We start from the raw sequence: 27,298 nt of genomic DNA on the forward strand, positions 1-27,298 counted from the left end.
GAAAACCTATTTACAGCCTACTGCTCTCTTGTTAGGAGGCAAAGATACAAGCTCCCATGTTTGATTATGTATGAGTGCAACGTATTCCTGTTGGGCAGCTTTAGTCCACTAAGGACTTAAAAATGCCTTGTCAATCGTCAAAGGCTCATGTTCAGCTAAGTCAGTAGTACAAAGCTTTGGTTTGAAAATACCATGCTTAGACCGTGTTTGCATAGGATGTGTGTTGGAACTAACAGGCGCAACTGAAGATGTAGGAGCAACTCCAAATTGATCTGTAGGAACACTAGTAGAAACTGATTCAGAATAAGAAGAAGATGTCCCATGTGACTTTTCAAGAGAACCACTTAATTGATTAACAGGTTTGAAAACTTCAGTAGTCAGCCTTTGAATGGAGTCGAACAAGGAAGTAGCAGTACCGGTATCAAGTGATGGAACAACTAAAAAACCAGGTTGATTGACAGGTGTCGAGACTCTAGCATTCAACGCATCACCAGAACTAGATAAAGAACCAGCAGTATCAGGATCAAATGATTGAGCAGTTGAAATACCAAAAAATAATTCACTCGGAATTTTATGCAACAAAGGAACACCTGATTGTTGATGCATCATTGATGAGAAGATCTTTGTAGAAGGAGTCTCTGTCTTAGCAAACAGATAGAAAGCTTCATCAAATATCACATGCCTGGACACAAAAATTCAGCCACTATAATCAAGACATTTATAACCTTTATGATTAGGACTATAACCAAGATAGGTGAAAGCTCGAGATCGGTATTGAAGTTTATGCTTATTATAAGGTCTAAGATACGGGTAACAATCGCAACCAAAAACCTTAAGCAACATATAATCTGGTGAAGCATGATATACTATTCATGAGGGGATTTCCCTTTTAAAACAGACGTGGGAAGTCATTGATTAAGTAAACAACATGCAAAAACGCATGACTCTAATGATGCATAGGCAAGGAAGCTTGAGCAAGCAACGCGAGACATGTTTCAACCAAATGTCTGTGTTTCTTCTTGACAATTCCATTCTATTCAGAAGTATGGGGGCAAGTCAATCTGTGTTGAACACCAAGCTGAGAGAGGACATTAGCCAGTGGTCTGTACTTGCCAACTTAGTCACTTTGAAGCATTTTGATTTTGCACCCAAACTGAACTTCCACAAACTTATAAAACTGAATAAATGTAATGGCCTAAATTCAAGGTTATCGGAACAATGGTTTCGTAACCATAGATCCGATTTAAAGAGAAATTTATTTCAATATTTTTTCTTGAAAATTGATATGATAGGAAAATCGTATGAAAATATTGATAGAAAAATTTTACCAATTTAGTGATTAGATAGAAAAAGAAATTATTGAAGAAATTGGGTAAAAACAAGGTATCGAGACCTCTATCTCGTAAAACCGAGTCAAAAATAATTTTATAAATATTTATGAAATGTTATTAATGTGATATTAAAATTTCGTTAGGAAATTTTAATGTTTGGGTAGTCAATTAAAAAAAGGACTAAATTGTAATAGGTGTAAAAGTTGCTAGAATGATTAAATAGCTTAAGAGTCTAATGAGAAAGGATTTAAAAGGCAATTAGACCCAAAAGTTATTTGGGCTGGACGGAAGGGTATGAAATCAGCAGAAAAATTGATAAATTAAGGGTAAAATTGGAATATTGCAAAATTAACTAAATAAAGCTAGGACTAAATAGGAAATATCTAGATTTCTCTTCATTTCTCTTCAATTCCAGCAGCTAAAAACACCATAGGAGGGTTATCTAAGCTGACATTTCATAATTTTTGCACCAAGTGAGTTAATCCTTGCCTTTTTCTTGTAATTTTTGTGTTTCTAAGACTTTTACAACTAGGTCCTACTATTAAATTCATTAGTTTTTGATTTCATGGATGAAATTGAAAGTCACCATGGTTGAGTGCTGTAAGTTTATGATGAAATATAATTAAATTAAAGCTTTAATTTGTTTATGAGATGATTTTATTAGGTAATTTCAATAGAAATTGATTTTTAGGACCTAATTGTAAAAATGCTTGGAATTAAAGTCTATTGCTGAAATTCTGATTCCTAAAGGCTGTAAACTAGTTTAAGGTGATAGAATAAAATGTTAATTGAGAAAAATCAGCTCAATTGAGAGGCTAATTGAGTAGGGACGAAATTATCATTTATTAAAAGCTTAGGAGAAAATGGTAATAAACAGCTTGCACAAAAACAGTTTGGACAGCAGCAGTAGACTAACTTTGAAAAATCACCATAAATTGTAGAAATCGAATTAGAAGATGAAAAAAATATGTAATTAAATATTATTGAGTCTAGTTTCTCATAGAAGAAATAGTGTAAGCAATGGATTTGTAAATTTTGAGATATAATGAATTTTGTGAGACAAGGTCAGAATGAATTCGGGTTCCCCTTTTCTGACTTTGAAAAATCATAAAAAATTTAAGAAAAACAATTATGGGCTTAAATTTATATTTCTAGAATCCTTAATGAGTCTATTTTTAATAGAAACAAACGAGAACATTATTTGAATTCTGTATGAAGAGATAATTAATTTTTAGTGAAGAAGGGTCAGAACTATCGACAACAGAACAGGGGTGACTTTAAAGAATAAACTGTACTTATTTGCTAAACCAAAAATTCTGAAAATTTTATGGTAAAAATATATATGAATCTAGTTTCAGGTAAAATTAATGGATCTTAATTTGGAGTTCCATAGCTCAAGTTATAAATAATTTAGTGACTATGACTCAAGTAGACAGCTTTGAATGAACTATAAATAATAGTTGAATTATAGAGAATGTTGCATATGAACATGAAAAGTATTAAATTGATAATTAAATTTATTTATTTAGATCCGGAAGATTCAAATACGGAGCTAGATCGAGGAAAGGAAAAAGTTCGGGATTAGTAGATTTTTACTGTTTACAAACAAGTATCAAGGTAAGTTCGTGTAACTTGAATTATATTCTTAAATGCTTGAAATGCATTTTTTTTATATGAATATGATTCGAATGTTCATTATATGGAAATTTATGAAACATTGATATATTTGATAAAATGGGAAGAAATCCTGTTTGAATGAAAGGAAAATTCGATGGATCTCTGAAAAGGAATTGACCGTAAAAAGGATCTAGCCCGGACGGGTGATCCTATCCTGATATAGCCCTCCCGAAGAATATGTGTAAAATGAATTTAGCCCGGACGGGTAATTCGAATTAGGGTCTGAATTTAGCCTGGACTGGTAATTCAGATCCAAGCTCATTAGAGTAATCGTCGTTGCAGGGGATTTAGCCTGGACTGGCAATCCCGACAATACTCTATGAGTTTATATTACAGGGGATTTAGCCTGGACTGGTAATCCCGCTGCAAGGTTGAGGTTCGCGGGAGTGTGCTCTCTGAAATGGATATGTGCGCACATGAATATGAATTGACGGACCCGGAATTGTACAATAAATGTGTACCTCTGAAAATCCATCGAAATTCCGATAAATTCAACGGGATAAATATGGAAAAATAGCAAGGAAATGGAAATCATGGTATTGACGAGCTCATCAATCATGGTATATATATTATTGATACATTGAAATTATTGTACTAACTTGAATGTTGAGTTTGTGCATGTTAGGGTAATAATGCATTGAATGGATATATGAATGTTTATTATATTGTATTGAAAATATTACGTAAGTATAATTCTTGTTACATGAGCTTACTAAGCACAAAGTGCTTACCCCGTTTCCTTTTTCCCTATTTTGTAGTGTTAAGAGCTCGGAGGTCGGATTTGGTCGGAGACACATCACACTGTCAACCTCAGGATTTCGGTATATAAAGAAACTTTATTTTGGAAATCAATGGCATGTATAAGCTAACAAAGTAAATGTTAACGTGAAATGAATGTAAAGTTAGCCATTAGTATGGTTAACAAACCTGGTTTTAGATATGTGATGACGTTATCTTATAAATATGCATGAATTTATCTTGAAAATATGTTGAATTGATTTGGTTGATGTGGATTGGTCTCGATTTAATATTGCAGGGAATGTTAGATATTTATAAAGGGGCTATATTGAATTAAAAAAAATTTAATTCGTAAACTCCGGTAATGCCTCGTACCCTATTCCGGCAATGAATACGGGTAGGGGTATTACAATAAACTTGGCAAGAACTTTAGAATTTGTCTTTAAGAGATAAATCCAAGTATATCGACTATATGCATCTACAAAAGACATATAATAGAGACAACCTTCAGAAGGAAGAGGAGCCGGTCCCCACAATTCTTACACAACAAGTTCAAAGGGTAAAGAATATACAGTCTGATAATTATTGAAAACTAGTTTATGTGATTTTCTTAACTGACAAGGAGCACATACCCTAGGCAGTGTGGATTTATTTAGAAAAATATTACAACTTTGAAGTACTTGATGCAAAGTTTTTATACAAGGGTGGCCAAGCGTTTTGTGCCACAACTCTAACATAGAACAAGAACCATCACGAGTGTGAACCTTAGTAATATATGTACACTGAAAACCATCATGAGTGTGAACCTTAGCAGTATGTGCAATGAACGGGATGAAATTTGAAAAATACCTGATTATCCCTTACAAAATGAGCTACAGAAATCAAATTTTTGCAGACATTTAGAACATGTGAAACATGTTTAAGGTGTAAGAGTCTACTACCAGTAACAATCGAGGAGGTCTCTACATGAATGATAGGAACAGAAACACCATTACCTATCAAAAGTTGACTCATACTTGTATATTTAATAGGATGATTGAGTGTCAAAACATCATTGGTAATATGGTTTATGGCACCTAAATTCGGGTACCAAATTTGACCAGCATCATTAGTGGAAGTTACTAAAAAATGACACCCTGGTTGACCACCACGTTCTTGAGTACCAGGAGTTCTATTGCAGCATTGATGCATTGCACGGTTTGATGCAGATTTTTCTACCTATCGTGAATCAAGCAACTGATGATGATTCACTGACATGGACTGACCTTCATTAGAAACACCTGCAAAACTTTCGTCAAATCAATAATAATATTTTTGGACAACATGGCCAACTTTACTACATAGTTAGCATTGGGGGCGAGTGTGAGAACACCGACCCCCACGACTCCTACCACGATGGAAGCCTCTATGCCGCTGAAATCCACCACCACGATATTGTTGCTTATGCCATTGATAGTCAAAATTCTTTAATAGACCTACATCTTCACGGGCTTGTTTGCTAGCTAAGTTAGCTTGGACAGAGATATTAGCCAGGAACTTCACTTGTCTTGCTTCACAATCTAGCAGCATTTCAGTTAACAGATCAAGAGAAAGACAAGTAGCTGAAGCTACCACCCGTACTGACTCATATCTGATAGCCCTGCAAGAATAATGTTGACATGTTCTTGCTCCGATATTATGTTTCCTGTAGAAATCAATGTATCACTCATTGACTTAATCTTTGCCAAATAATTTTTGATTGATAGGTGACCCTTCTTTTAATGATACAACGCATGTCGTAGACTTGATATCTTAACAGTAGACTTGATGGTGAACTTTCTTTCAATTATAGCCCACATATCAAAACTAGTACAAGTACTAGTAAGATAGATCAAGATCTCATCAGAGACAGTCGATAGTAGCCAAGAAGCCAACAATTTGTCTTGTTAGACATGCAACACATAATCGGAATTCTTAACTAACTGCCCATCTTTATCAATAACGAATTAAGCAGGAACATTGGTAGTTCCCAAAACAAAATCTTGCACACCATAACCTTCAAGAATCAACATGATTTGGTGTTTCCATAGAAGAAAATTGCTTTCACCAAGTTTAGCAGTATCGTGTTTAGAAAACTATTGAACTTTTTTCCCAACAACAGAAGTTGCTGAACCAGGATCTAAACAAGGAAAGTTGACTTACTCTCCAGCACCATTGGAAGAAATATGGTGACTGTCTGCAACCACCTCTGGTGCCATAACGATTAAACACAATGCAGGAATAAAAGGAAAAAAAATAACAGCAAAACCTTAGCACTGATGCTATGTAGAGAAACGCAACAAAATGATAGACCAAACAGATGTTTTCCATTGAAAAATAATATATCCAAGAGATTGAACTTACTTTATTTATACAACATTTCTTACTGAACTACTTCAACAGCTTGTTAATAGAAACAATTACTTTCACTGCTAATTGATTAACAAACTATCATTTAATTGTTGACTTATTCCTTGACATTTTCAATTAAGTCAGGTTGGGGGCTTTGTGAAGTAAATTGCAACTTTGTAAGAACTGTTAAGTGTAAGTTCTCTGTTTAGGGAGTAGTTCCCATAGATCAAGTATTTGCCTTCCTCATGAAGGACAATTAGAGTACTTATAAAGTGATTGAGAAATCAAAATAGATGCAAAGAGGTCCCGAGTTATTCCAATGCGAGCCTCTTCCCTTCTTGAGAGAAGTATAATAATTTGCCTCCTCAAAGGGTCAAAAATTGACCAATTATTTATCTAGAAGTTAATTGAACTCCTATCATGCACAATCTAAGAAAGGCATTTTCAAGGATTCTCTAAATGAGCAAAACTAAGTTTGCAATTTTAAGGTTAGATTTCCTTTCGATGTATTTAGAATCAAGAATTCATGCGCAAAGATTAACAGGTTCATAGATGACGTACCAACCAACTTCGTGACAAGGGATTGGTTTCTGAATTTTGTCTTCTATGAGGTCTAGTTTACCCTTACTATTTGATTTTGTCACTTCCTCTCATCTTGGAAGGTGAATATTTTTTAGGAATCTATAGAACTGAGGTGATCAAGGTTGGTAAAGTCCACTATGCATGTAGTTAGGAATTGTAATTTATGGATTAGATAAAGGTTAGGAGGGTAATTTAGAGAAAATGTTCCTTTTCCACGAGCTTAACTTCGTTCTAATTTTCTCTACAATAAAATTGTAGCCAATATAACTAACCCCAAGTGTTAGGTTGGGTATATTTTGATCACTTAATTATTAAATGACTAATTGAAAAATCACATGACCTTTTTTGTTTGACATAATAATAAATATAGTATTCAATATTTGCACATCATGTCAAACTAGTACCAATTCTAAAAAAAGTAGCCATCAATGTTTACACTTTGTGTCAATTTGATTGTGATTCGAAAATTAAAATACATAAAATTATGAATTTTTTATAATTATATGAGAAAATAATTTTTCATCTAGTTTATTTTTCACATGAAATATGCATTTCATATAATATATTAATATTCTAATTATAAAAATATTTGAATATAAGGTCTTTTTGCTTGTATTTAAAATATTTTTATTGTTTTAGGGTGTTTGTTTGGTGGAAAATAATTTACCAAAGGAAATCATTCTAAAAAAAAGGGTAAAATCAAGGTTTTTTTTTTAACGAAAATGTCTTATCAAAATTTTTTCTGTAAGACATTTCCAAACTGATAAGGCTTTGTTCATTGTTTTCATTATTGAAGAAACAAAAAGGGGAAGCTTTCAGAGCAACAAAGATGAAGCTTTTTTCAACGTCGAAGAAAACAGTCCCATATGTTCTAGTCTTATTTTGTTTACAATTTAGTCCATGAAATCCAATTTTTTTATTATTCTACAATTTAATTCCTCAAAAATAGATTTTCTTATTCTACAGTTTAGCCCTAAACCTCGTTTTGTATAGATTTACAAAAATAGTCCCTTTTCTAAAATTTCCAAATTATATAATTTAGTCCTTACAACTAAAATTGTCAAAATTTCCAAAAATTAGTCCTTGATTTTTGAACAATTAAACTTCCATATTCTATTTTTCAAAATTGTAAATTCTCAAATAATGTAAATTAGTCCTAAAACTCAAGTTTTGAAATCTTTAGAATTTAACCCCTATAGTTTCAAACTTTACTAATTTATGCTCAACTTTCCAAAATTTCATATTTCATAATCATATAATTTAGTTAATACATCAATGTTCTAGATTTCACTACTTAAAACCTTAGAATTCAAAATTTTAAAAATTTTACAATTCGGTACTTACTTCAATTTTTATCAAATTAAATAATTTTTCAACTTACTCATTCAAATAATATTCAAAATAAAAATTTACCACTTTCAACTTATTTAAACATAAATTTTATCTATAAATTTATATTCCCTAATACATGAAATTAATAATTAAGTTTAATTAAGTAAATTAAGATTAATAAAAACTAAAACATGATTAATTAAATTATAAATAAGCTTTATGAAATAAACTCAACTAAACAATGAAAATATAATAAAATCTCAATTGTATGTTTTATTAGAAACAACTTTTATGAAATATTTTCAAGAAATTCCCAAACAACAGAAAATAATTTACACAGATCTATCCAAACATTATAAAATATTAGCTTTTCCAAAAAAATAAGTCTTTTTCCAGAAATCATTTTCCAGAAACCATTTTTAATGAAACAAATGGAGCTATATATTTATTCCTTTTTTCATAATTTAGGTTGAAATATCATTAAAAAAAAGTATAATAGCAAATTTTAATACAAGTATATTGACAGTATTTGGGGTTTGCATGACTACTACCTAAATATTTTGAAGAATTGAATCTTATAAAGAGAAAAATAAAGAACACAAATGGCACCAAATTTGATCATACTAGAAAACAAACCACTTAAGTATCCCAAACTCAAGATCTTGACAATAAAAGCATAGGACAGAGTTAAAAACAAAGTTAGAGGAATTTCTTAAGGGTTTTTCACCCTTAAATTCATTTGGATTTGAATCTCCGAGGAAGTGGCAGGCTTTTATTTGGGTAACTTCCTTTGGATATAGTGTGTGCGAGTGTGGTACAAGTATGTCCCTACCGTGGGTGTGTAAGTACTAACCTTTTAATTGTACATTAAAAAAAGGTTAAGATATTTTGAAAAAAATGATTTTTTAAATAATTTATATGATTTTTTAAATTTATTCTGGTTGTTTCACGAAAAAGATTTTACAGAAAATATTTTCAGCCTTTTCCGATGTTTGTTTCATGTAAAATAGGATGATCAATATAAAAGACTTTGTTTACCAAAATGTCTTCAGATATTTTCTAGTCGACGTTACCTACGGATTAATATAAAACATATAGCACTATCAATAATCAACCAATTCACATTCAATTATCAATTTATATAAATTTTGTAATCTATTCACTTTAGTCTCTAAAATTGGAACTAACATAACTTTTGATTTAAAGCTTCAAATTGAATTCTAATTTCACTATTATACATTAGGGACCTCCCATTTCTTATTTTTATAGTCAATTTTACATTTTATTCACTTTAGTCCCTAATTTATGAAACCATCAATTAAGCTTTACAATTTAGTCCTTTCTCACGTCTAAGCTTAAAATCTATCAATTTAACACCTAAAACTTCAAGAAATCAACAATGACAAATTTCTAAAACTTGAACAGTTTTACAAATTGGTACATGGGCGAGCTAAATCAAGCTCCCATTACCTCAAATTTATAAAAATTACCAGAAAATAACCAAGAACTTACTTAAATTTCGAAGTTAAAAGCTTGGAACCCTAAGAATGGCATCTCCCTAATTGTCTTAATGTTTTACAATTTTACCATAGATCTGAGCCCCTTTATTCTACTAATTGAATAATAACAAAAGCTTTTATTTAATCTTTATTCTACTTTTTTTTTAAGCTAATTTATTATTATTCAAACAAATATTGTAGTCATAATATGGTGTACTACTAATTCTGCACTTGGATAATATTATTAATTTAATGTTAGTAGTACTAATTGTGGTTTAGAAACTAATTTTTTATTATTCAATCTTCGTTTTTTGTGTTTCTATAATACAATCAAGAATCATCTATGTAACATCCCGAAATAGGGCCTAAACGGAACAGTGGTTGCGAAACCACAAATTCGAGGTAGAAAATTTTATTTCATTATTATTTTGAGGTTCATGATATGATTGCATGATTGTGTGAGAATTTCGTGATGAAATTCTATGCATAAAGTGCTTAAGTTGAGATTAGGGACTAAATCGAATAATTTGCAAAACTTGCATTCTAGAAGTTTTTAGTATGAAATTGCTTTGGAATATTAATTAGGAGGGTTTAAATAACAATTTGACCAATTTCTAAGTTCATGGACAAAATAGAACATGGATGGAATTTTTGAAAGTTTAATAAGGAAGGGCATTTTGGTCATTTGGATATTAAATGAAATAAAAAGGAAAAAATAACACAAAATTCATCATCTTCTTCATTAGCACGAAATTTCAAGGGTTCTCCATAGCTAGGGTTTGTTTCAAGCTTTCAAGCTCTATAGTAAGTGATTCCAAGCCCCGTTTTTAATGTTCTTTACGTTTTCGGAGTCCCGGTAGCTCGATAAAGCTTATGCTAGCAATAATTTAAGTTAGGGTTCATATTTGGAAAAATACCCATAAGTGAAAAGTGTTTATTTTGATGTTTTATGATAGAATATGAGGTTTTAAATTATGTTAGACAACTTGTGCTACTCGGTTTTAAGTGAAAACGAGTAAAAGGGCTTAATCGGTAAAAATACCTAATAGTCATAAGTACATGTTAGAGTGTGAATTTGATGTCGTCATAGAAGGGAAAAATGATCAGCATGTCATAAACCATAAGAAAATAAGATGAAATTTAAATTACGAGCCTTGGGGCAAAAGTGCAAATATGTGAAAGTTTAGGGGCAAAAATGTAATTTTGCCAAAGTTTGGGTCAAGGACTGTTTTGATAAATATGAATATTAAATAAGTTAAATTTGCTATTGTAGATCAAGAAGAGCGAAATTCGGGAGTAGATCGGGGAAAAGAAAAAGTAAAGGACTAAATTGTAAAGTTTAGTCACATTTTGTATCGAGGTAAGTTTACAGTAAATAAATGCAATATTCTTTTATTTTACATTATTATTGTCAATTTCCAGCATTTATATACTTATTTTTTTGAGAATATTTAAAGTGAATTAAAGGCGAAGTGACAAAGAGAAAGCATTAGGAAACCCCGTTTGAACCTTAGGAACGTTAGGATATTGGGGTTGACAGGACAGGACAGGACAGAAATGAGCCATGTAAGTCCATATCAGATATATGGCTTTGGAGACAGGAATGAGCCATGTAAGCCCATATTAGACATATATATATAGCATTGGAGACAGGAATAATTCATGTAAGTCCATGTCGAAGACATGGCATTGGCAGGATATTGTTAGACAGGAACGACCCTAGTATCCTTAGTATTTCGAGTGGTTCAACGGGTTATTGTACACGTTAAATTACAGTGAATTATCAGCAAAAGGGAAGGTAGATTATATTTATGAATAGTGAAAGGTCAGGTAAGAAAGAAGGTAAGTGAATAAAGAAGAAGGTAGAAAATAAGAAGTAAAGAAAGTTTATGAGGCTAGGTGACATTATGTATAATTATTCATTATGTTGAATGTTGTAATTTATTTGCTTGTAAGCTTACTAAGCCTAGTGCTTACTATCTTTATTTTCTTTTTCTTATAGTTTTTATCAAGCCACTCGGGGATCGAAGGAAACGTCGGAGACCCGATCACACTATCGAAGAAATCACATTGGTATAGTTAGACGTTTCGTTTTGTGTATGGCATGTATAGGAACTTGGTTTCTTTTGATATGATATGATCAATGAATGATGTGTAAATACTTGCTAGTGATTAGCTAATAGAGTGGCTGATGATATACATGTTTAATAGTATGTATGATTAAGTAGTAACTATCACATGAAAACTAAGAAAAATGTGAAAGTAACTTAAAAACAGATTCAAGTATTAGAAATAATGGGATTTTGAAAAATCACAAGAAATTGTAGAGACATGGGTTCATGGTGAATAATATATGAAATTAAAGCTCGTTGTGTCTATTTTCATATGGAATAAGCAAAACATGTAAAGGTTTTGTATTTTATAGGGTATCTGAGTTTTGGTGAAATAGGGCCAGAGCGATTTCTGGATCCCCTGTTCCAACTTTAGAAATTCACCATAAATTTTACAAAAATAATTAGGTGGTGTACTTTATATGGTTAGAATCCTTATTGAATCTAGTTTTAATAGAAACAAACAGTATAGTCGTATGATTTTTGTACAGAGAGAAAAGTGGTTCGTAGTAAGTAGAGGCCAGTGCAGTTGAATTCTGAAACAGGGGTAACTTTAACTAATAAACTGTACTAATTGGCTAAGTAAAAAATTCTAGAAAACAATTAGTAGATAGATATATGAGTCTAGTTTCAGGAAAAATTTACGGATCTTAATTTTGAGTTTTGAAACTCAAGAAATGAATTTTTAAGCAACCATGACGCAAAAAAACAGTTTATTCCGAAAATTAAAATAAGTGGTTTAGAGTTGTTTAAAAGGTAAGATAAGTTTAGTAACACCTCAAGCTTGACTCCGGTGACGGTTTCGGGCGTGGGGGCGTTACAATCTATTCGTTTTGATTGTTTTCAATTTATGTCTGTTAATATTCTAGCTTAATAATTGAGTAATATTATATGTTTAATTTGATGTATTTATTTATATATAAATCATTGCAATATATGCAAAAAAAAAGTAAAATATAAATTTATAGATATAAAATAAACTTAATTAAACAATGAAAATATAAGAAAATCTCGAATGTATGTTTGTTACATTGAAAACAACTTTTAAGAAATATTTTTAAGAAATCTGACAAACAACAAAAACTATTTTACACAAATTCATCCAAATACTAATAGATATTAGTTTTTCTAGAAAAGTAAATTATTTTCTAGAAATCATTGTTTGGAAGACATTTTCAGTGGAACAAACGGAGTCTTAGGGTGGGTTTGGATGGGTGATGTATTTACCTGCAATTAGTGTAAAAACAACGGTGACTGTGAGATTATATATTGTAGCGATACTGCAGTGTGAAACAAAAAGTAAGCTAAACACATTGCACCGCACCCCACCGCACATCCAAACCCACCCTTAGTATTTAATAAATAATGTTGAATTTTATTTTTATTTTTATTTTGCATTTTTTAAAATTATATATATATACATATACATATATATATATAAATTTCTAGAATCAAGATCAAATTAATATAATATGTAAATATTGTTAGTTAACTTTATTATTATACCAATTAAAAAGGTCACATCATTATTCTATTAACAATTAATAGTTGTGTGATCACAAAGCACAATCTCGAATACTTAAATAATCACATTGTAACTTTTTATAATTAAACGACCAAAATGAAAACATACATACAATTGAGTCCTAATTCGTTTAGTTTACTCTAATATATAAGGCTTAGTTTTATTTAGGGTAAACTATAAAAATAGTCAACCAATTATTATTCTGTTCCTATTTTGGTCACCCAGGTTTAAGAATTTCTATTTTAATCACCAACGTTATCAAAATATAATATTTTGATCACTTCTCCAACAAATTACTAATGAAATGATGATATGACCTTTTTTATTAGCATAATAACAAATTTAGCCCTCCAATATCTATCGATTTGATCAATTTGGTCCCAATTTTAAAAATTCAACAAATTTATCCCTTAACTTTACACATTCTATCAATTTAGTCTTAATTCTTAAAAAAATAAAAATTTAAAAACAAAACTTATTTAAAAATTTATTTTTTCGATAAAAATACATACAAAATTATAAAAATATGTATAAATAAATGAATACTTATTTTTCTCATTTTCTAACATGATATTTATTAAAATAATAATTTTACAAATAAAACAATCAAGGGAAAAACATTGAATACAACCTAAGTAAATTTAGATTTTCTCTTTTTTCAACAGTAACAATCACTATGCTCAAATTGGGTAAAAAATACAGCTTGAGATTAAAAAAGGTAAGAATCAATGTCTTTAGGTTGTTGCCCATAACAAGTTTGTTGCGCTTGAGGCAGACATGATTGGGATATATAAGTAAGAATTAAGTCTTGAAGATCTAATAGGTGCAAGGCCATACCACTAGCTTCACAACTTATTCCTAGTTAAATGACACAACAAGTGATTGTTGGTTAAGACAGTACCCATTGCCTGACAAATTTGAAAAGGACTAAGAAATAAAACTAGTCGTATAATAAATAAATTATTATTAATAAAATAAAACTAAAAAAGAAAAGAAAAAGTTTAAATGTGATTTACGTCTTGTGGATTTTTTAAAAAATAATTTATTTATAAAATTATTATTTTAATAAATAAATTTTATGATAAAAAAAGAGAAATTAGGTATTCATTTATTTATAATTTTGTATGTATTTTTATAAAACAATAAAATTTTTAAATTTTTAAAATTTGAATTTTTAAGGATAAAAATTAAATTGACATAATATATAAAGTTAAGGGCTGAATTTGTTAAATTTTTAAAATTAAGACTAAATTAATATAATTTATAAATATTAGATGGTTAAATTTATTATTATGCCAATAAAAAAGACCACATAAACAATCCATTAATGATTTAAGTGAGGAGAAGCCAAAATATTAAATTTTAATAATGTTAGTGACTAAAATAAAAATTTTTAAATATGGGTGAACAAAACATAAACATGTTAATAGTTGGGCTACTATTCGTAGAGTTTACCTTATTTATTCCCCGGAAGAAACCCTCGCTCACCCTTTCTTTTCTAAGTTGTATCAGGCGTCGCTCTCCAGAAAAAAAAAAAGAAACAAAACTATGGTAAGAAGATCGGGCGGCCGCCGCTCCCCCGCCGGTTCCGGCGTTCTCAACCGCAAAATTCTCAGCCGTCGACTCGAATCTTGTCAACAAACGCACTCCACCGTCGAAGAAATCGTCGACCACCTTCGAACTAACTACCCCGATTACAAACGCATGAAGCAACAACCTTTCACAATCGCTGTCCGACATGCTCTTCGATCCTCTTCCAAATGCACCCAAAATCCTTCTCCTTCACCTTCTAATTTAAACTTCGATGCTGATAGTGATGAACACGAGCATGCCATTGCAGCTTCTTCTTCTTCGTCACCTCTTCATTCACGTTCTCGGAAAAAGGCTAGGGTAACCGACGGGAAAGAAGAAAGGTTACAGCATTTCGAGGAGTTATACATTGAAAAGAGACGGAATCAGCGCTACGATTCAAGCTCGAACTCGGACACTGACTCATCATCTTCATCTGAAGAAGTAGATGAGGGGGTTTCAACTTCTGAAGATGCTGTTTATGGACAAAAAGAGGAACCCAAGTTTGATTTAATGAAATCAATGTTACGACAAGGTTACAATCAATCCAATAACACAAAACCCAAGCTTGAAGAGAACAACATGGAGATGGAGGTTGCAATTAATAAGACTAAGGACAAGATTGACATGACCAATGGACGTGGGACTGCAAAAAAAGATGCAAAGGCTTCATTTACGGCTGCTGCTGATGCTAATGGTATGGAGGTTAATGGGAAAGAGGGGCCAAGGTTCAGGGATTTGGGTGGGATGAAGGGAGTGTTAGAGGAGTTGAAGATGGAAGTCATAGTGCCTCTTTACCATCCACATTTGCCACGATGGTTGGGAGTTAGGCCAATGGCTGGCATTCTGCTCCATGGCCCGCCTGGTTGTGGCAAGACCAAACTGGCTCACGCCATTGCCAATGAAACTGGTGTTCCTTTCTATAAAATTTCAGCTACTGAGGTGGTTTCGGGTGTCTCAGGTATTCATTTTCTCTTTTCTTTCTTTGATTCTTCCGATTGACTCAGAGCACTATTCATGGAAGTATTGCTAAGGGTTTGGATAAATGAAATTTATTTGCTGATGATTATGTTTTCATATTTAATATTCTAGGTGCATCAGAGGAAAATATTAGGGATCTTTTCTCAAAAGCATATAGGACTGCTCCTTCAATTGTTTTCATTGATGAGATTGATGCCATTGCATCTAAAAGAGAAAATCTGCAGAGGGAGATGGAACGCCGAATCGTTACCCAGTTAATGACTTGCATGGATGAATCTCATAGACTTGTGCAACCAAATGATAAGGATTCTAGTTTGGAGAACTCTGATTCCAAGCCCGGTTATGTGCTTGTAATTGGAGCTACCAACAGGCCTGATGCTGTTGACCCTGCACTACGTCGGCCTGGACGATTTGATCGTGAGATTGTTCTTGGTGTTCCTGATGAAAACGCTAGGCTTGAGATCCTTTCTGTGCTTACAGGCAATCTTAGACTTGAAGGGTCTTTTGATCTTTTAAAAATAGCTAGGGCTACACCAGGGTTTGTTGGAGCGGATTTGTCTGCCCTGGCTAACAAGGCTGGTAATCTGGCCATGAAGAGGATCATAGACCAAAGAAAGCATGAGTTTTCTAGAGAACCAATAGATGATGAACAAGCTGATCAGTGGTGGAGGCAGCCTTGGTTGCCTGACGAGATGGAAAAGCTAGCAATCACTATGGCTGATTTTGAGGTAATGAAAACTATACCTTTTATTCTGTTTTCATTTATTTATATGATTAAAAATAAGCTGTTGTATATGCTTAGTGGCTTACATGTTCCATATGCTATTATTTTGCTGTCAATGTTTTAAATATGAAAGTTGTTTGGGAAATGAATTTTTGTTGTCAGTTCAAAATGTGGTTTTACTACTTGCAAGTATCACTTTGACTGGGATGCAATATAGTATGGTTGTCATTCTTAAGTCTTCTTGTTATTGATGCCTTAATGGGCAAGAAAAGAAGTTAAAAGCGCCAAAGATGGAAAGATTAAGCAAATTTGTTTAATAGTATTCTTAATTAGAATACTCATTTAGGAAGTATTTTAATGCAATTAAAAGTACTTAATTTTAGTTTCCTTAATTATAATTTATTATTCTACAAGTTAGTTTTAGTTTCTTAGACTACAAGAATAACCTCTATTAAGGGGACAATTCTTAGTTTTAAAATAAGACAGAAATTGTTCCAATTAAAAAAAGATTTATCAAAAAATTGAAACAAAGCTTGTATATTCTTTCTGGTATGCAGAAGTATTTCTTTTATGCTAGAAAGTTTAGATGAAATTTAGTTATGCCCTTGTATTTATGTATTTGCTTAAAAATGTTTTACTTGCAGGAAGCAGCTAAAATGGTTCAACCCTCATCAAGAAGAGAGGGATTCTCCTCAATTCCAAATGTTACGTGGGAGAATGTTGGCGGTCTTGATTTCCTAAGGCAGGAATTTGAGCGTTACATAGTTAGGCGCATTAAATTTCCCGAGGAATATGCGGTAATTATAGATTTTTGCTACCTCTATATTCTCTCTTTTTCTCTGCTGATTCAAAAAAGGGGGAAGAAAACCTTCGAACATAGAAATATAAAGGGATTAGGGTTGACCTTCTTAACATGGTAATTGAAACATGTCTTTCATGTCCTCCAACTTAGTTGATTTGAAAGCTCAGAGCAACTATAATATATGCCCATATCAACTTTGTTTGTGGGGTTGCTAGTAGTAAATCTTTGTGTTATTCAAAATGTCAGGAATTTGGAGTGGACTTGGAGACAGGATTTTTGCTTTATGGGCCACCAGGCTGTGGTAAAACGTTGATAGCAAAGGCTGTAGCTAATGAGGCTGGAGCCAATTTCATTCATATAAAGGTCAGCCTAGAGCATCGATTTCAACTTGTTTTTTGTTTGTTAAAGATGATGTTTACTGGTTATGATTGAGCTTTTACTGATCATAAATCCATTTGCTGATTAAGGGTCCTGAACTTTTGAATAAATATGTTGGAGAAAGTGAGCTTGCAGTTCGGACATTATTCAGCCGTGCTAGGACATGTTCACCATGCATACTTTTTTTTGATGAGGTTTGTGGCTCTCTTTTTTATTTCTAAGTGAAAGGAAAAATTTCTGGAAAAAAATTACTACTGTTGGATTTGATAATTTTGAGGATTTTCTGTAATATGTAGGTGGATGCTTTGACCACAAAGCGCGGGAAAGAGGGGGGATGGGTCGTTGAGCGACTTCTGAACCAGGTTAGTCAATTTGTTAAGCAGTCCTCTAAACAAACAAATTAATGTTTCCCATCTTCTCCATATAAAAATTGCAAATAATGATGTGGAAGCATCGGTTGTTTTCAGTTACTCATAGAGTTAGATGGTGCAGATCAGCGGTGTGGTGTTTTTGTTATTGGTGCCACTAACAGGTAGAATTTGTTGTTTCCATTTTTGGAGGAAGATCATTGCTTATAATTTCTTGACAATTTTTGGCTTCGGCTTATGTTTTGGCAGGCCTGAGGTGATGGATCGTGCTGTTTTACGCCCTGGTAGATTTGGTAAACTTCTTTATGTACCTCTCCCCAGTCCAGATGAACGTGGGTTGATCTTGAAAGCTCTTGCTAGGAAGAAGCCGGTAGATGAGAGTGTAGATTTGAGTGCCATTGGACGAATGGAGGCTTGTGAGAATTTAAGTGGGGCTGATCTTTCTGCACTAGTATGCCTGTTCATTCTACATTAAAATCCTGTAAATTACAAAGTATGTACCATGTAAGGACTGATTTGAATAACATTGGGCTTGCAAATATTCAGATGAATGAAGCTGCCATGGTTGCTTTGTATGATAAACTCAGTTCAACAGAGACATCTGAGGCTTCATGCACAATCAAGACATGCCATTTTGAACGTGCACTAAGTAAAATCTCACCATCGGTCTCTGATAAGGTATCATTACCTTCAATCACTAAACTTCGGCTTCTGATTAAAAGTTTCTTTGATAGCAGTGACTGATTAATTTAACCTGTTTGTATCATCTTGATCTTCTTGAAACAGCAAAAACAGTTCTATAAGGTATTGTCGGAGAGCTTCAAAGCAGGTTGATTAGAGTCAAATCTTCATTGATGTACACCATTAGCCGGAGCTGTTGTTCTTGTCTGATATCCAACACCCCAGAGCTGCATGATCAAAGGAGCCACCATTCTAAACGTTGAGATTAGTATTCTATTTATATGTTTTTTTTTTCTTACCCATAATATTGAGGTGTTAGAAGAAACTTGCTTCTTCTCTTTATGAGGGTAAAAAATGTGCCAACACATTAAAATTTTGTTCGTTGTGGAAGTAGTTTACAGAAATTAGGGTGGGAAACATTTATTCATCCATTTTGAGGATACAGAAATTAGGGTGGGAAACATTTATTCATCCATTTTGAGGAATCTTTTGAGTGTAGAAAGAATAATATAAGTAAATATGGCAAGATGCCTTAATTCCACCTGATAATCTGTAGCTTTTATTTCCCTTTTCCCCCTTGTTTCTAAAGGTACATAATGAATGGCTATAAGTGGACAAAATACCATTGATCTAAAGGTACGTAGATTGGTCTGTAGGAGAGATCTTGAAACCTAGTCATAAATTTCTCAAATTAAAACTTAATTTCAATTAAAGGGATAATATTTTAACGTATGATGAATGTGATTACAATGATATCTTATTCAAATTTTGCATTTATTAGTCCTTGAATCGACCCTATAAAGGCCACTATTGTCACAAGCAAGCAAACAAAGCTGAAACTCTTAAGAACAACCCATTTTCTAGTCCAGGATTGAATCTTCTTCTGCACAATGCACATTTCCACTGGAAAATAAATAGCCAAAGGCCAAAAGTTCAAAGCCCCCAGCACTCCCAAAACCTGGTTGAAGTATGGGAACATCATTGCAATGGCTGTTGTTGTTGCGACATAGGCTGTCCGAAAGCATATCTTGAGGGGATTAATCTGAAACGAAGGAAACCATCGGTGTTTGTTCGTATAATAGTTATTCACAAACCAACTGTTTGGGAACCTGTTGATAAACCATCTCTCCGCAAATGCAAACACTGGTTGACCAAAAATCTGAGGAAAGAACAGCAGATGCCATCGTATTTGTCATTCGATTCTATCAAGAAAAAAGATTCAGATTGTCGACCACTGAGCTATGCTCGAAAACATGTACCTGATATCCTCCCACAAGGTGAAGAACAATGCAAGCATTGGCTAAATCAACCAGCCAATATGGCTCGTAAAATCCGAATCCTGTCAAGAGGTTTCCTGGCGTGTTGTTCCCGAAGGCAGCATATCCGAAACATCCACAACAGAGGTAGAAGAAGGTTGTCAAGGAGACGGCAATTATTGAGGCCTTTTTCATGATTTTGTTCTCTGGTGGAGGTGATTTCAATGTATCCTGAATTTTATGATTTGTCAAATATTTTCTATTTCATTTATTAAAGAAAATGGAAGCCATTTTTACCTGTATTTCTAGAACAATGACCGAGTATGGATAGGCAAATGCAATGTCCCCAAGTGCCTGGAATACTAACCATAGTTTATCAGCAATATTTGCAGTGGGGACTCCATTTATGCTCCCCTTAATCGTTCCATTTTCTGCAATGGGGAACATGAGTATGATATCAGGAATTCCAGATGAGTAAAAGTGAAAGGCGAATTTGGAGTTATACCGATCACTTGTGCGAGCCCAAGCCCGAATCCGATGAAAGAGTAAGCAAAGGACATGATTGCAGCAAACATTGAAAGCCATTTCATGTTATGGAAATCTGGAATCTGTGACATTACAACCTGAACAGCTCCAAATAGAAGCATAGAGGAAGTATCTTCATACGAACATGGAGCATTGTGGCCTTCTCTGTGGTAGCAGTTTGATTTCTGAATTGCTCTGTATGAAAGCCAAGCACAAAATAAACATAAAATACTTGACATTTGATCCTTATCGGTCCTAAACACAGACAAATCCAACACCCATGTCTGACGTATATATAAATATTAGTTTGGATATACGAGCTTCTAACGGCCCTCCAAATATATGAAAAAACTTGAAGAGAAATGAACTGAAGACTCCCTTGTTGGGCATATACACCAGGATCTGAGTAACATGGTGTGTGTATTTACTATCACCTAGTCCAAGTTGGCAACTGTTTGAAGCAATTGTAAGAAACATGGTATGGGAAACTTTGTAATTTTGCAGTACAATTATATTAAAAGTAAACAAATTAATTAAAGAGTAGTAAAGAGCAAGAATTGAATCATACTTGATGCTGCTAGCAGAGGTTATGACATAGGCAAGTGTGGACCCATACAAGGTCTCCATTAAAATTACTCCACACGCTTTGTGGTTCTTCTCTCCTGCATTGCATATGTATTTTCCATGTTTTTACATATCTAATTCTTCCTTCCCAAAAATTTAAAATTTGAAACATTCATAAAATTTGTAAATGTACAACTTTAGTAGTATTTAGTATAGTGGCATAATAAAACGAGTTTATCCTAACCGAAAAAATTTATTAGAAAAAAAAAGAGATTTGATATCGACTAGTTAAAGATTGGATTGTGACTACAAAATAAGAGTCACTTTTTTTTTTTCGTCCATCAAGATGTGTTTACTTAAAGTACAAAGTTGTGTAGATGATTTTGACCCCTAAAGCGTTAAATACCATATAACAAACATACATAATCCGACTATTCTTGCATTATCAATGGGCTGAGTTTTCTACTTTTAAAACCAACAATAGCTCATAGCTAAATAATGCATCAATAACTTATAATGGACATAGTACAACAGTCCTTACATCAACAATGACGGAGGAAACAAGTTGGTGATGAAAGTAAAGAAATTTGGTTACCCAAATAGAAAAGGACGGCATCCATGTAAGATCTAAGGCGGTTGGGGCCATAGTGAGGGTGAGGATACATGTTGCAGTCACATAGAATGTAGGTGGAAACCAGGGTGGTTGCTGCAAACACAAGCACGGAGATAGGGCCAGCAATCCATCCAAGTTGAGCGGTGCTCCACGCAAGGGATAAAACACCTGCCCCTATCACTCCTGTTATGATGTGTGCTACTGCTGTCCACACAGTCCCTTTTACAAATACATGTCAAACATAAAATATTCAGACCTTCAACTACAAGCAAAATAGCACTTCATGAAGTGACAGGCAAACAAATTTGAGATATGAAAAACATGAACTGCATGTCCATAAAATTAAAGGAAAAAGGGTCATCTACCTGTTCTTTTGACAGAGCTTGTTGAAGAACTAGGCAGCAATGGAGACAACTGATTGTCTTCTTCTTCACCCATGTCTGATGTCTTTGATGCTACAAAGGTTTTTTTTTTTCAATTGAAGAACCTTAATTCAAGATATCAATTAATGAAAACAATGTAAAGTGGGAAATTTGATTAAATGAACAAAAAAAGTAAGTTGGGTTAGAGGTTAATGGAATTAGCTTAACCCTGATTAAATAAGCAAAATTTGGAAAAAAAATGGCACCTAATGACGCAAGGTATATTACTTGCACGATTAATTAATGAATTTAATTATGGATTATTATATAAATATATTTTCTGTCATGGTCCATTAAAATTTTTCAAAATCCACTAAGCAAATAATAAAAAAGTATTTCCTGGAAAATAAATAAAAGGTGAATCAATCAAATGCACATCGTCTCTTTTAATTAGTGTAGTCAGTAATGATTGGTCTTACCTACAGGATATTTTTCATTTTGCATAATAATCCCACGGAACACCCAAAATTTTTAACTCCATGATATTCCCAAAGAGAGATCTTCCTATTGCATGTTAATATCTTACAAAATATTTATCAACTTTGGCCTATTAAGCTTCACTTTTGTTCATACAAAACGTACATACACCAATCTCTACAACTGATATCATGCATAAGGGTTCAATTCCTAGGTGCCATAAACAGTAGTAAAAATTGAAAACCAACTGATATTTCATTGCACACAATCCCAAAGGGAACCATGTTCAGAAGAATTAGTGTGTTACATACTTAACTATCAAAATTTAAGAGAGTAACACTTTTTTCTTTTTTCTTTTTTTCCTACGTTATACAAAGCCTCTCCTAATTTGCCATTTTGGGCAGTTGTTTTGGCATTCACAACTAGAATCGTATAGTGAGCAAAGACCCCTTGTGTCTCCACAATCATGTTATCTGCACAAGCATAAGCAGCTGGAAAAATGGAGCATCTGTTATAGAAAACAATTATTTACAGTAGCAGCGTGGGACTCAACTTCTTTCCCAAACCATCCCTTTCATTCCACTGCTTCATTCACGGTTGCTTCTTTTCGTCTGTAAGATTGAATCAATTACAGTGCAGTTGTTATTAAAACAACGACAAAGAGAGCCATGAAAGAGAAACCAAAAGAGAGAGATGGAACAGGCAAATGGGAAAACTTACTAGCTGATGTAGGATCTTCGTGTGCAAAGAAACTTGCAGCTACTATCAGATATGCAAGTATGAGCATTAATCCTTTGAAGTAGTTCGACGTTCCCTCCTGCAGACACAAAACAAAACAGGAAAGTTAATTCATTTACTTCACACTGCCTTCTGGGCTAAATGAGCCTTCAGATATAGGTTATGGTATGACGGGTATGTTCAGTTTTTTCCTATTTTTTTAATGTATTTGGAAAGTCATATTCCAAGATGCATGTCCTTTTATGCGTTGGACACCAGTATTTCAAGAAAAATAGAGTCGCCGCAGCATAGTATTTGAATATTGCTTTCATTCTTGATGGTAAAGATACCCATTGGCCATTATTTTCCTAAGTTCTTGATATACACAAACCTGCAGAAAGAAGGCTACAACTATAACAGTAATGAAAAGAGTTGCCGTCTCGAAAAGCTGGAAGTTTAAGTCCATTTCCTGTCCCATAATCCACCCAATAACCACACAAAAAGGAATCTGCGTATTCAACAAGAATACCGGATTAGCACACCAAGGAAAAGAAACAACACATTAGAATTATATATATTTATATATCATGGTTCAGTTTCAACTTCAAGCTTTGAAGTTAATCACAATGCCACGACTTAAACACTCATTGGGAGTTGTCATGTAAAAAGAGTGGAGATTAGTAAATAATTGACGAAATAAAAGAACACATATAAGAATGTGATTCAGTACTTGCTACTGAGAAAATAAAAGTAAACCCAAAAACTCCTGACCTTAGGAGGTATGTATGACAAAATGTAATATTGATACACAATGAGCACATTCAATGTACAACACCTACCCCAAACATAGAAATTTGAGTCGATGACCCTATTGCCACTCCCAATGATATGTCCTGCAAAGAAGTTTATTAATTTGCAAGATATACAAATTCTAAGAACTGAGAGTTAAAGAGAATCACTTACAAGCTTGTCTTTCATGGCAAACATAATAGCACTTGCGTGCTCTGCGGCATTCCCGATAATGGGGAGCAAGATAACACTGATAAATGCAATTGATACATCCCAGGCCTCAGATGCTCCCTGATAAACAATAATCAGAAAAGATAATGTAAAAGCAATCAGCATATACCCTTACCAATATAATTTTAGTAAAAGAAGTGGAAAAATCTTAAAGCCTGTTGAGTGCTAACACATATGCTGCTAGTGGGAGCAGACATGGACCTCCAACAATCTTACATACTGTTAATGTCACAGATTCATGTTCAGCTTGGTACAAGTCAATCCCTAAAGTATGCTTCAAATCTAGAGGAAATCGACCACCTGTTCCGACCCACCCTACCAAATGTTTGCTCTTATAAACACAATATAGCAGATGCATATAAAAAACCACATGATACCTGTATTGTGTCCACCAAATAGTCTGATAGGATAGAGATCCAAGCAGTCAAGATTACAAGCCAAATCCCCGATTCCCATTTGGAGATCTCTGGAGCTTCATCATCATCATCATCATCATCATCATCATCATCATCATCATCATCATCATCTAAGTTCTCCTCATTGATAGGGGCATATAGATCGTTTTGACCTTTTAACTGGAAAACAAGATAGGCAGCATACGCTACAAGCATAACACAACTGCTAAATCTTGAAAGAGACAACTCCGACTTCCCATATTGCCGTTCAGTGTGTGTGTAGTGGAGGACAGCCGGGAAGAGTAAACCCATGACTGCCATTAGCAGCAGTCCTGAATTGACAATAGCTGTGGCCTGAATGAAAGTTTAGGTTCATTTAGAGTGATAAAACAAACAAAATAGCAGAAATAAAAATCAGGCAAAATACTGCTGTGTCTTTACCTTGTTAAAAACTTGTTCTTTTCTATGATATACAAGCCCACCGCAGAAGAATGCACATCCAAGAACAAGAAGCATGTTTGACAAAATTGAACCCAACAATGACAGTTGAACCACACGAGTCATTCCACTTTTCAGTGCATATATTGAAATAATCAGCTCCGTTGCATTCCCAAATGTAGCATTTAGAAGACCACCAACTGCAATTGATTTCAACAAATTAAAGACCATTTTTTTTAAAAATCTAGACAACAACAACAAAAAGAAATCCATAACAATTAAGAGTAATACTTGTTGGTCCAGTGTAGAAAGCCAATTGCCTACATTCATTCAAAAGAAAAGGCAATGTAAGGTGACAATAAAACAACTAGTAGCATCAAAAAACCAAATTCAATGAAAGAAAAAGACTGCGTACTCGGTAGCATAACCCAAACGCTCTGCCAAAGGTGTTATACCCAGTAAGCTTAGAGAGAAAACCCACCCCTACAATCCACCTCGCAATTAAACAATGTATACAAAAAAAAAAAAGCAACGGAGGAAAGAGCATCAAAACCAAAAACTCACATTATGAGCAGTCAACTTGTGAACAAGGATTGCTAGAGGCCCGAAAGGCATGAGCAAGTTGAGTTTATTAGAGAAAACTACAGTCTTTATGCTCCTATAGACACCATGTCCTATCATATTATTACAGCCAGCAGGCAGACGACCATCAGAAAATGGTAACGGTTCATTTGAATAAGTAGTCTGATTTTTTCGAGCATCTGTTTCAGGGGAATGGAGGCATTCATCATGGAGATCTTGCATTGACCTATCTTCTAGTGATCCCATCTGCTTCAAGAGAACATTACAAACACAGAGTAAAATAAACTCGAAAGATCAAATTAGCAACTCGAAATGCAGGGTAGGGGGAAAGAAATGGAGAAGGGTAAAACATTAAAAATGAATAATAGCATACTTCAAGGTGGGATTGAACTCCGACTTGCAGCTTGTAATCCATCTTCACATATCAAAAGAGCAATAAGTTCTCCATGGCCATTAACATAAAAGCATTACAAAATCATGTGCTTAGTTTTTAATTCCTCAATGTCTAAATAACAACAGCACAATTGAAATTTGTTCCAAAGAAGGAAAAAAAAAAGCATAATATTAGCAAGTACGCTTACAATACCCTGAAATTGCAATAATGAAATAAAATTCCAAATCAAGATCTCATCTTTCAAGTTTATCCCCCTACCATACTTGTCTATCAATTCATGCTATAATAAAATCTAACTTAAGAAATTGGTTTTCTAAGACTTGTATGCATAAAAATAGAAACCAGCTACATCAAATCAATGAAAACATGTAACAGATTCAAATTTCCAAACAATCAATAGCATACAATAGAATAAAGACAGAACAAAGAAACAAGAAATATAGATTCCTGTTTGCCAAAAATAGCATCAAATATTAACATCTATGAATGCTTAAATAAACAATCTCCAGAACAAAGGGAAACCAACAAAAGTTGTCAATACATCAATGGATCTGAGAAAGGACTAACCTTTATTATAAATCTTTAGAAAATCTGAGTTGGGTATGAATAAAAAACCCCCTCCAAAAAAAAAAAAGAAACAAAATAATATTCTTTACCCAAAAGAAAAAAAATACTGTTTTTTTTTTCTTTTGGTAAGAAAGAGAACCCTTAACGACGAGACCGTATGAATGAGACTGGATTCTAACTTCGTATTTAGGGGGTTATATGTAGTGTAGCTAAGTTCTGATTTTCCGTTTTCTTCGTATAATTTTTCCTACTAATTTGAATTGCCTGTCTTTCATTGTTTCCCTTTCTTAAAAAAAAAAAAGAAGAAAATTCCCCTTAAATTGAAGGTTGGAGAAAACAAAGGAAAAAAACTGTTAAACTTGAAAAGTTCACTAATGTTAGATTAAATTAAGTAATGTAGTCTGGCGGATCGGATCCCCATTTTTATTTTAATACAAAATAATCTGTTATTTGTATTTGTTTGATTGATCAAATTTTGTTCTAAAATTCCAAAAATGGAAACATTTAAATATATGAATCCAGATTTCACTATACAAACCCATCTCAAATTTCATAAAGCTATATTCATGATAAGGTAATGATTGATTTAAATTAAAGATATTTATTTAACTTTTATCCCAAATTTAAAGCCTTAACTTTTTTCTAAAGAAAATATGTGAGTTTCCATTTCCATGGTCAAGCCAGACAATGCTGCCTAAATATTTCTTTATGGGAAAAAAA

General features: G+C 33.2%; 3 protein-coding genes across 5 annotated transcripts; 1 reads left to right on the top strand and 2 right to left on the bottom strand.

Moving 5' to 3' along the window:
• Window positions 1-14,647: 14,647 nt before the first annotated feature.
• On the top strand, window positions 14,648-19,209 carry LOC107895156 (cell division control protein 48 homolog C). Of its 2 annotated transcripts, XM_016820402.2 has the most exons (10): window positions 14,649-15,695; window positions 15,827-16,443; window positions 17,084-17,236; window positions 17,488-17,604; window positions 17,709-17,813; window positions 17,916-17,981; window positions 18,087-18,151; window positions 18,237-18,438; window positions 18,534-18,665; window positions 18,774-19,209. In XM_016820402.2, exons 1-10 carry the CDS (start codon window positions 14,714-14,716, stop codon window positions 18,819-18,821), a joined length of 2,487 nt encoding a protein of 828 aa, XP_016675891.1. In that variant the 5' UTR covers window positions 14,649-14,713; the 3' UTR covers window positions 18,822-19,209. The 2 variants fall into 2 exon arrangements, with proteins under 2 accessions (XP_040941165.1, XP_016675891.1); XM_041085231.1 differs by lacking the exon at window positions 18,774-19,209 and having other exon boundaries at window positions 14,648-15,695; window positions 18,237-18,415.
• A 161-nt stretch (window positions 19,210-19,370) lies between these two features.
• LOC107895157 (probable amino acid permease 7) lies at window positions 19,371-22,209 on the bottom strand. Its single transcript, XM_016820404.2, has 7 exons — window positions 21,992-22,209; window positions 21,609-21,845; window positions 21,018-21,111; window positions 20,430-20,644; window positions 20,222-20,355; window positions 19,928-20,155; window positions 19,371-19,827 (listed from the first exon to the last, which is right to left on the bottom strand). Exons 1-7 carry the CDS (start codon window positions 22,062-22,064, stop codon window positions 19,426-19,428), a joined length of 1,383 nt encoding a protein of 460 aa, XP_016675893.1. The 5' UTR covers window positions 22,065-22,209; the 3' UTR covers window positions 19,371-19,425.
• Window positions 22,210-22,701: 492 nt separating this feature from the next.
• Window positions 22,702-27,263, bottom strand: LOC107895158 (vacuolar cation/proton exchanger 5). 2 transcript variants are annotated; one of them, XM_016820406.2, is made up of 12 exons: window positions 26,579-27,263; window positions 25,991-26,032; window positions 25,600-25,863; window positions 25,451-25,518; window positions 25,327-25,355; window positions 25,039-25,235; window positions 24,580-24,951; window positions 24,146-24,262; window positions 24,022-24,075; window positions 23,574-23,690; window positions 23,186-23,282; window positions 22,702-23,076 (listed from the first exon to the last, which is right to left on the bottom strand). In XM_016820406.2, the coding sequence occupies exons 2-12, from the start codon at window positions 26,030-26,032 to the stop codon at window positions 23,057-23,059; spliced, it is 1,377 nt and encodes a 458-aa protein (XP_016675895.1). In that variant the 5' UTR covers window positions 26,579-27,263; the 3' UTR covers window positions 22,702-23,056. The 2 variants fall into 2 exon arrangements, with proteins under 2 accessions (XP_016675895.1, XP_016675894.1); XM_016820405.2 differs by having other exon boundaries at window positions 25,600-25,866; window positions 26,579-27,245.
• Window positions 27,264-27,298: the final 35 nt, after the last annotated feature.

Source organism: Gossypium hirsutum, chromosome A13, assembly GCF_007990345.1.
Source record: "Gossypium hirsutum isolate 1008001.06 chromosome A13, Gossypium_hirsutum_v2.1, whole genome shotgun sequence".
Classification (NCBI taxonomy): Eukaryota; Viridiplantae; Streptophyta; class Magnoliopsida; order Malvales; family Malvaceae; genus Gossypium; species Gossypium hirsutum.

Coding starts and splice junctions, on each gene's coding strand:
- LOC107895156 (XM_016820402.2), top strand. CDS start 14,714: ATGGTAAGAAGATCGGGCGGCCGCCGCTCCCCCGCCGGTTCCGGCGTT. Junction 17,605..17,708: donor CCAATTTCATTCATATAAAG/GTCAGCCTAGAG, acceptor TTGCTGATTAAG/GGTCCTGAACTTTTGAATAA. Junction 17,982..18,086: donor TTGAGCGACTTCTGAACCAG/GTTAGTCAATTT, acceptor GGTTGTTTTCAG/TTACTCATAGAGTTAGATGG.
- LOC107895158 (XM_016820405.2), bottom strand. CDS start 26,032: ATGGATTACAAGCTGCAAGTCGGAGTTCAATCCCACCTTGAA. Junction 25,236..25,326: donor TTTCTACACTGGACCAACAA/GTATTACTCTTA, acceptor AATCAATTGCAG/TTGGTGGTCTTCTAAATGCT. Junction 24,076..24,145: donor TTGCCATGAAAGACAAGCTT/GTAAGTGATTCT, acceptor ACTTCTTTGCAG/GACATATCATTGGGAGTGGC.
- LOC107895157 (XM_016820404.2), bottom strand. CDS start 22,064: ATGGGTGAAGAAGAAGACAATCAGTTGTCTCCATTGCTGCCTAGTTCT. Junction 21,846..21,991: donor AAGCTCTGTCAAAAGAACAG/GTAGATGACCCT, acceptor TATTTGTAAAAG/GGACTGTGTGGACAGCAGTA. Junction 20,645..21,017: donor ACCTCTGCTAGCAGCATCAA/GTATGATTCAAT, acceptor GCTTTCATACAG/AGCAATTCAGAAATCAAACT.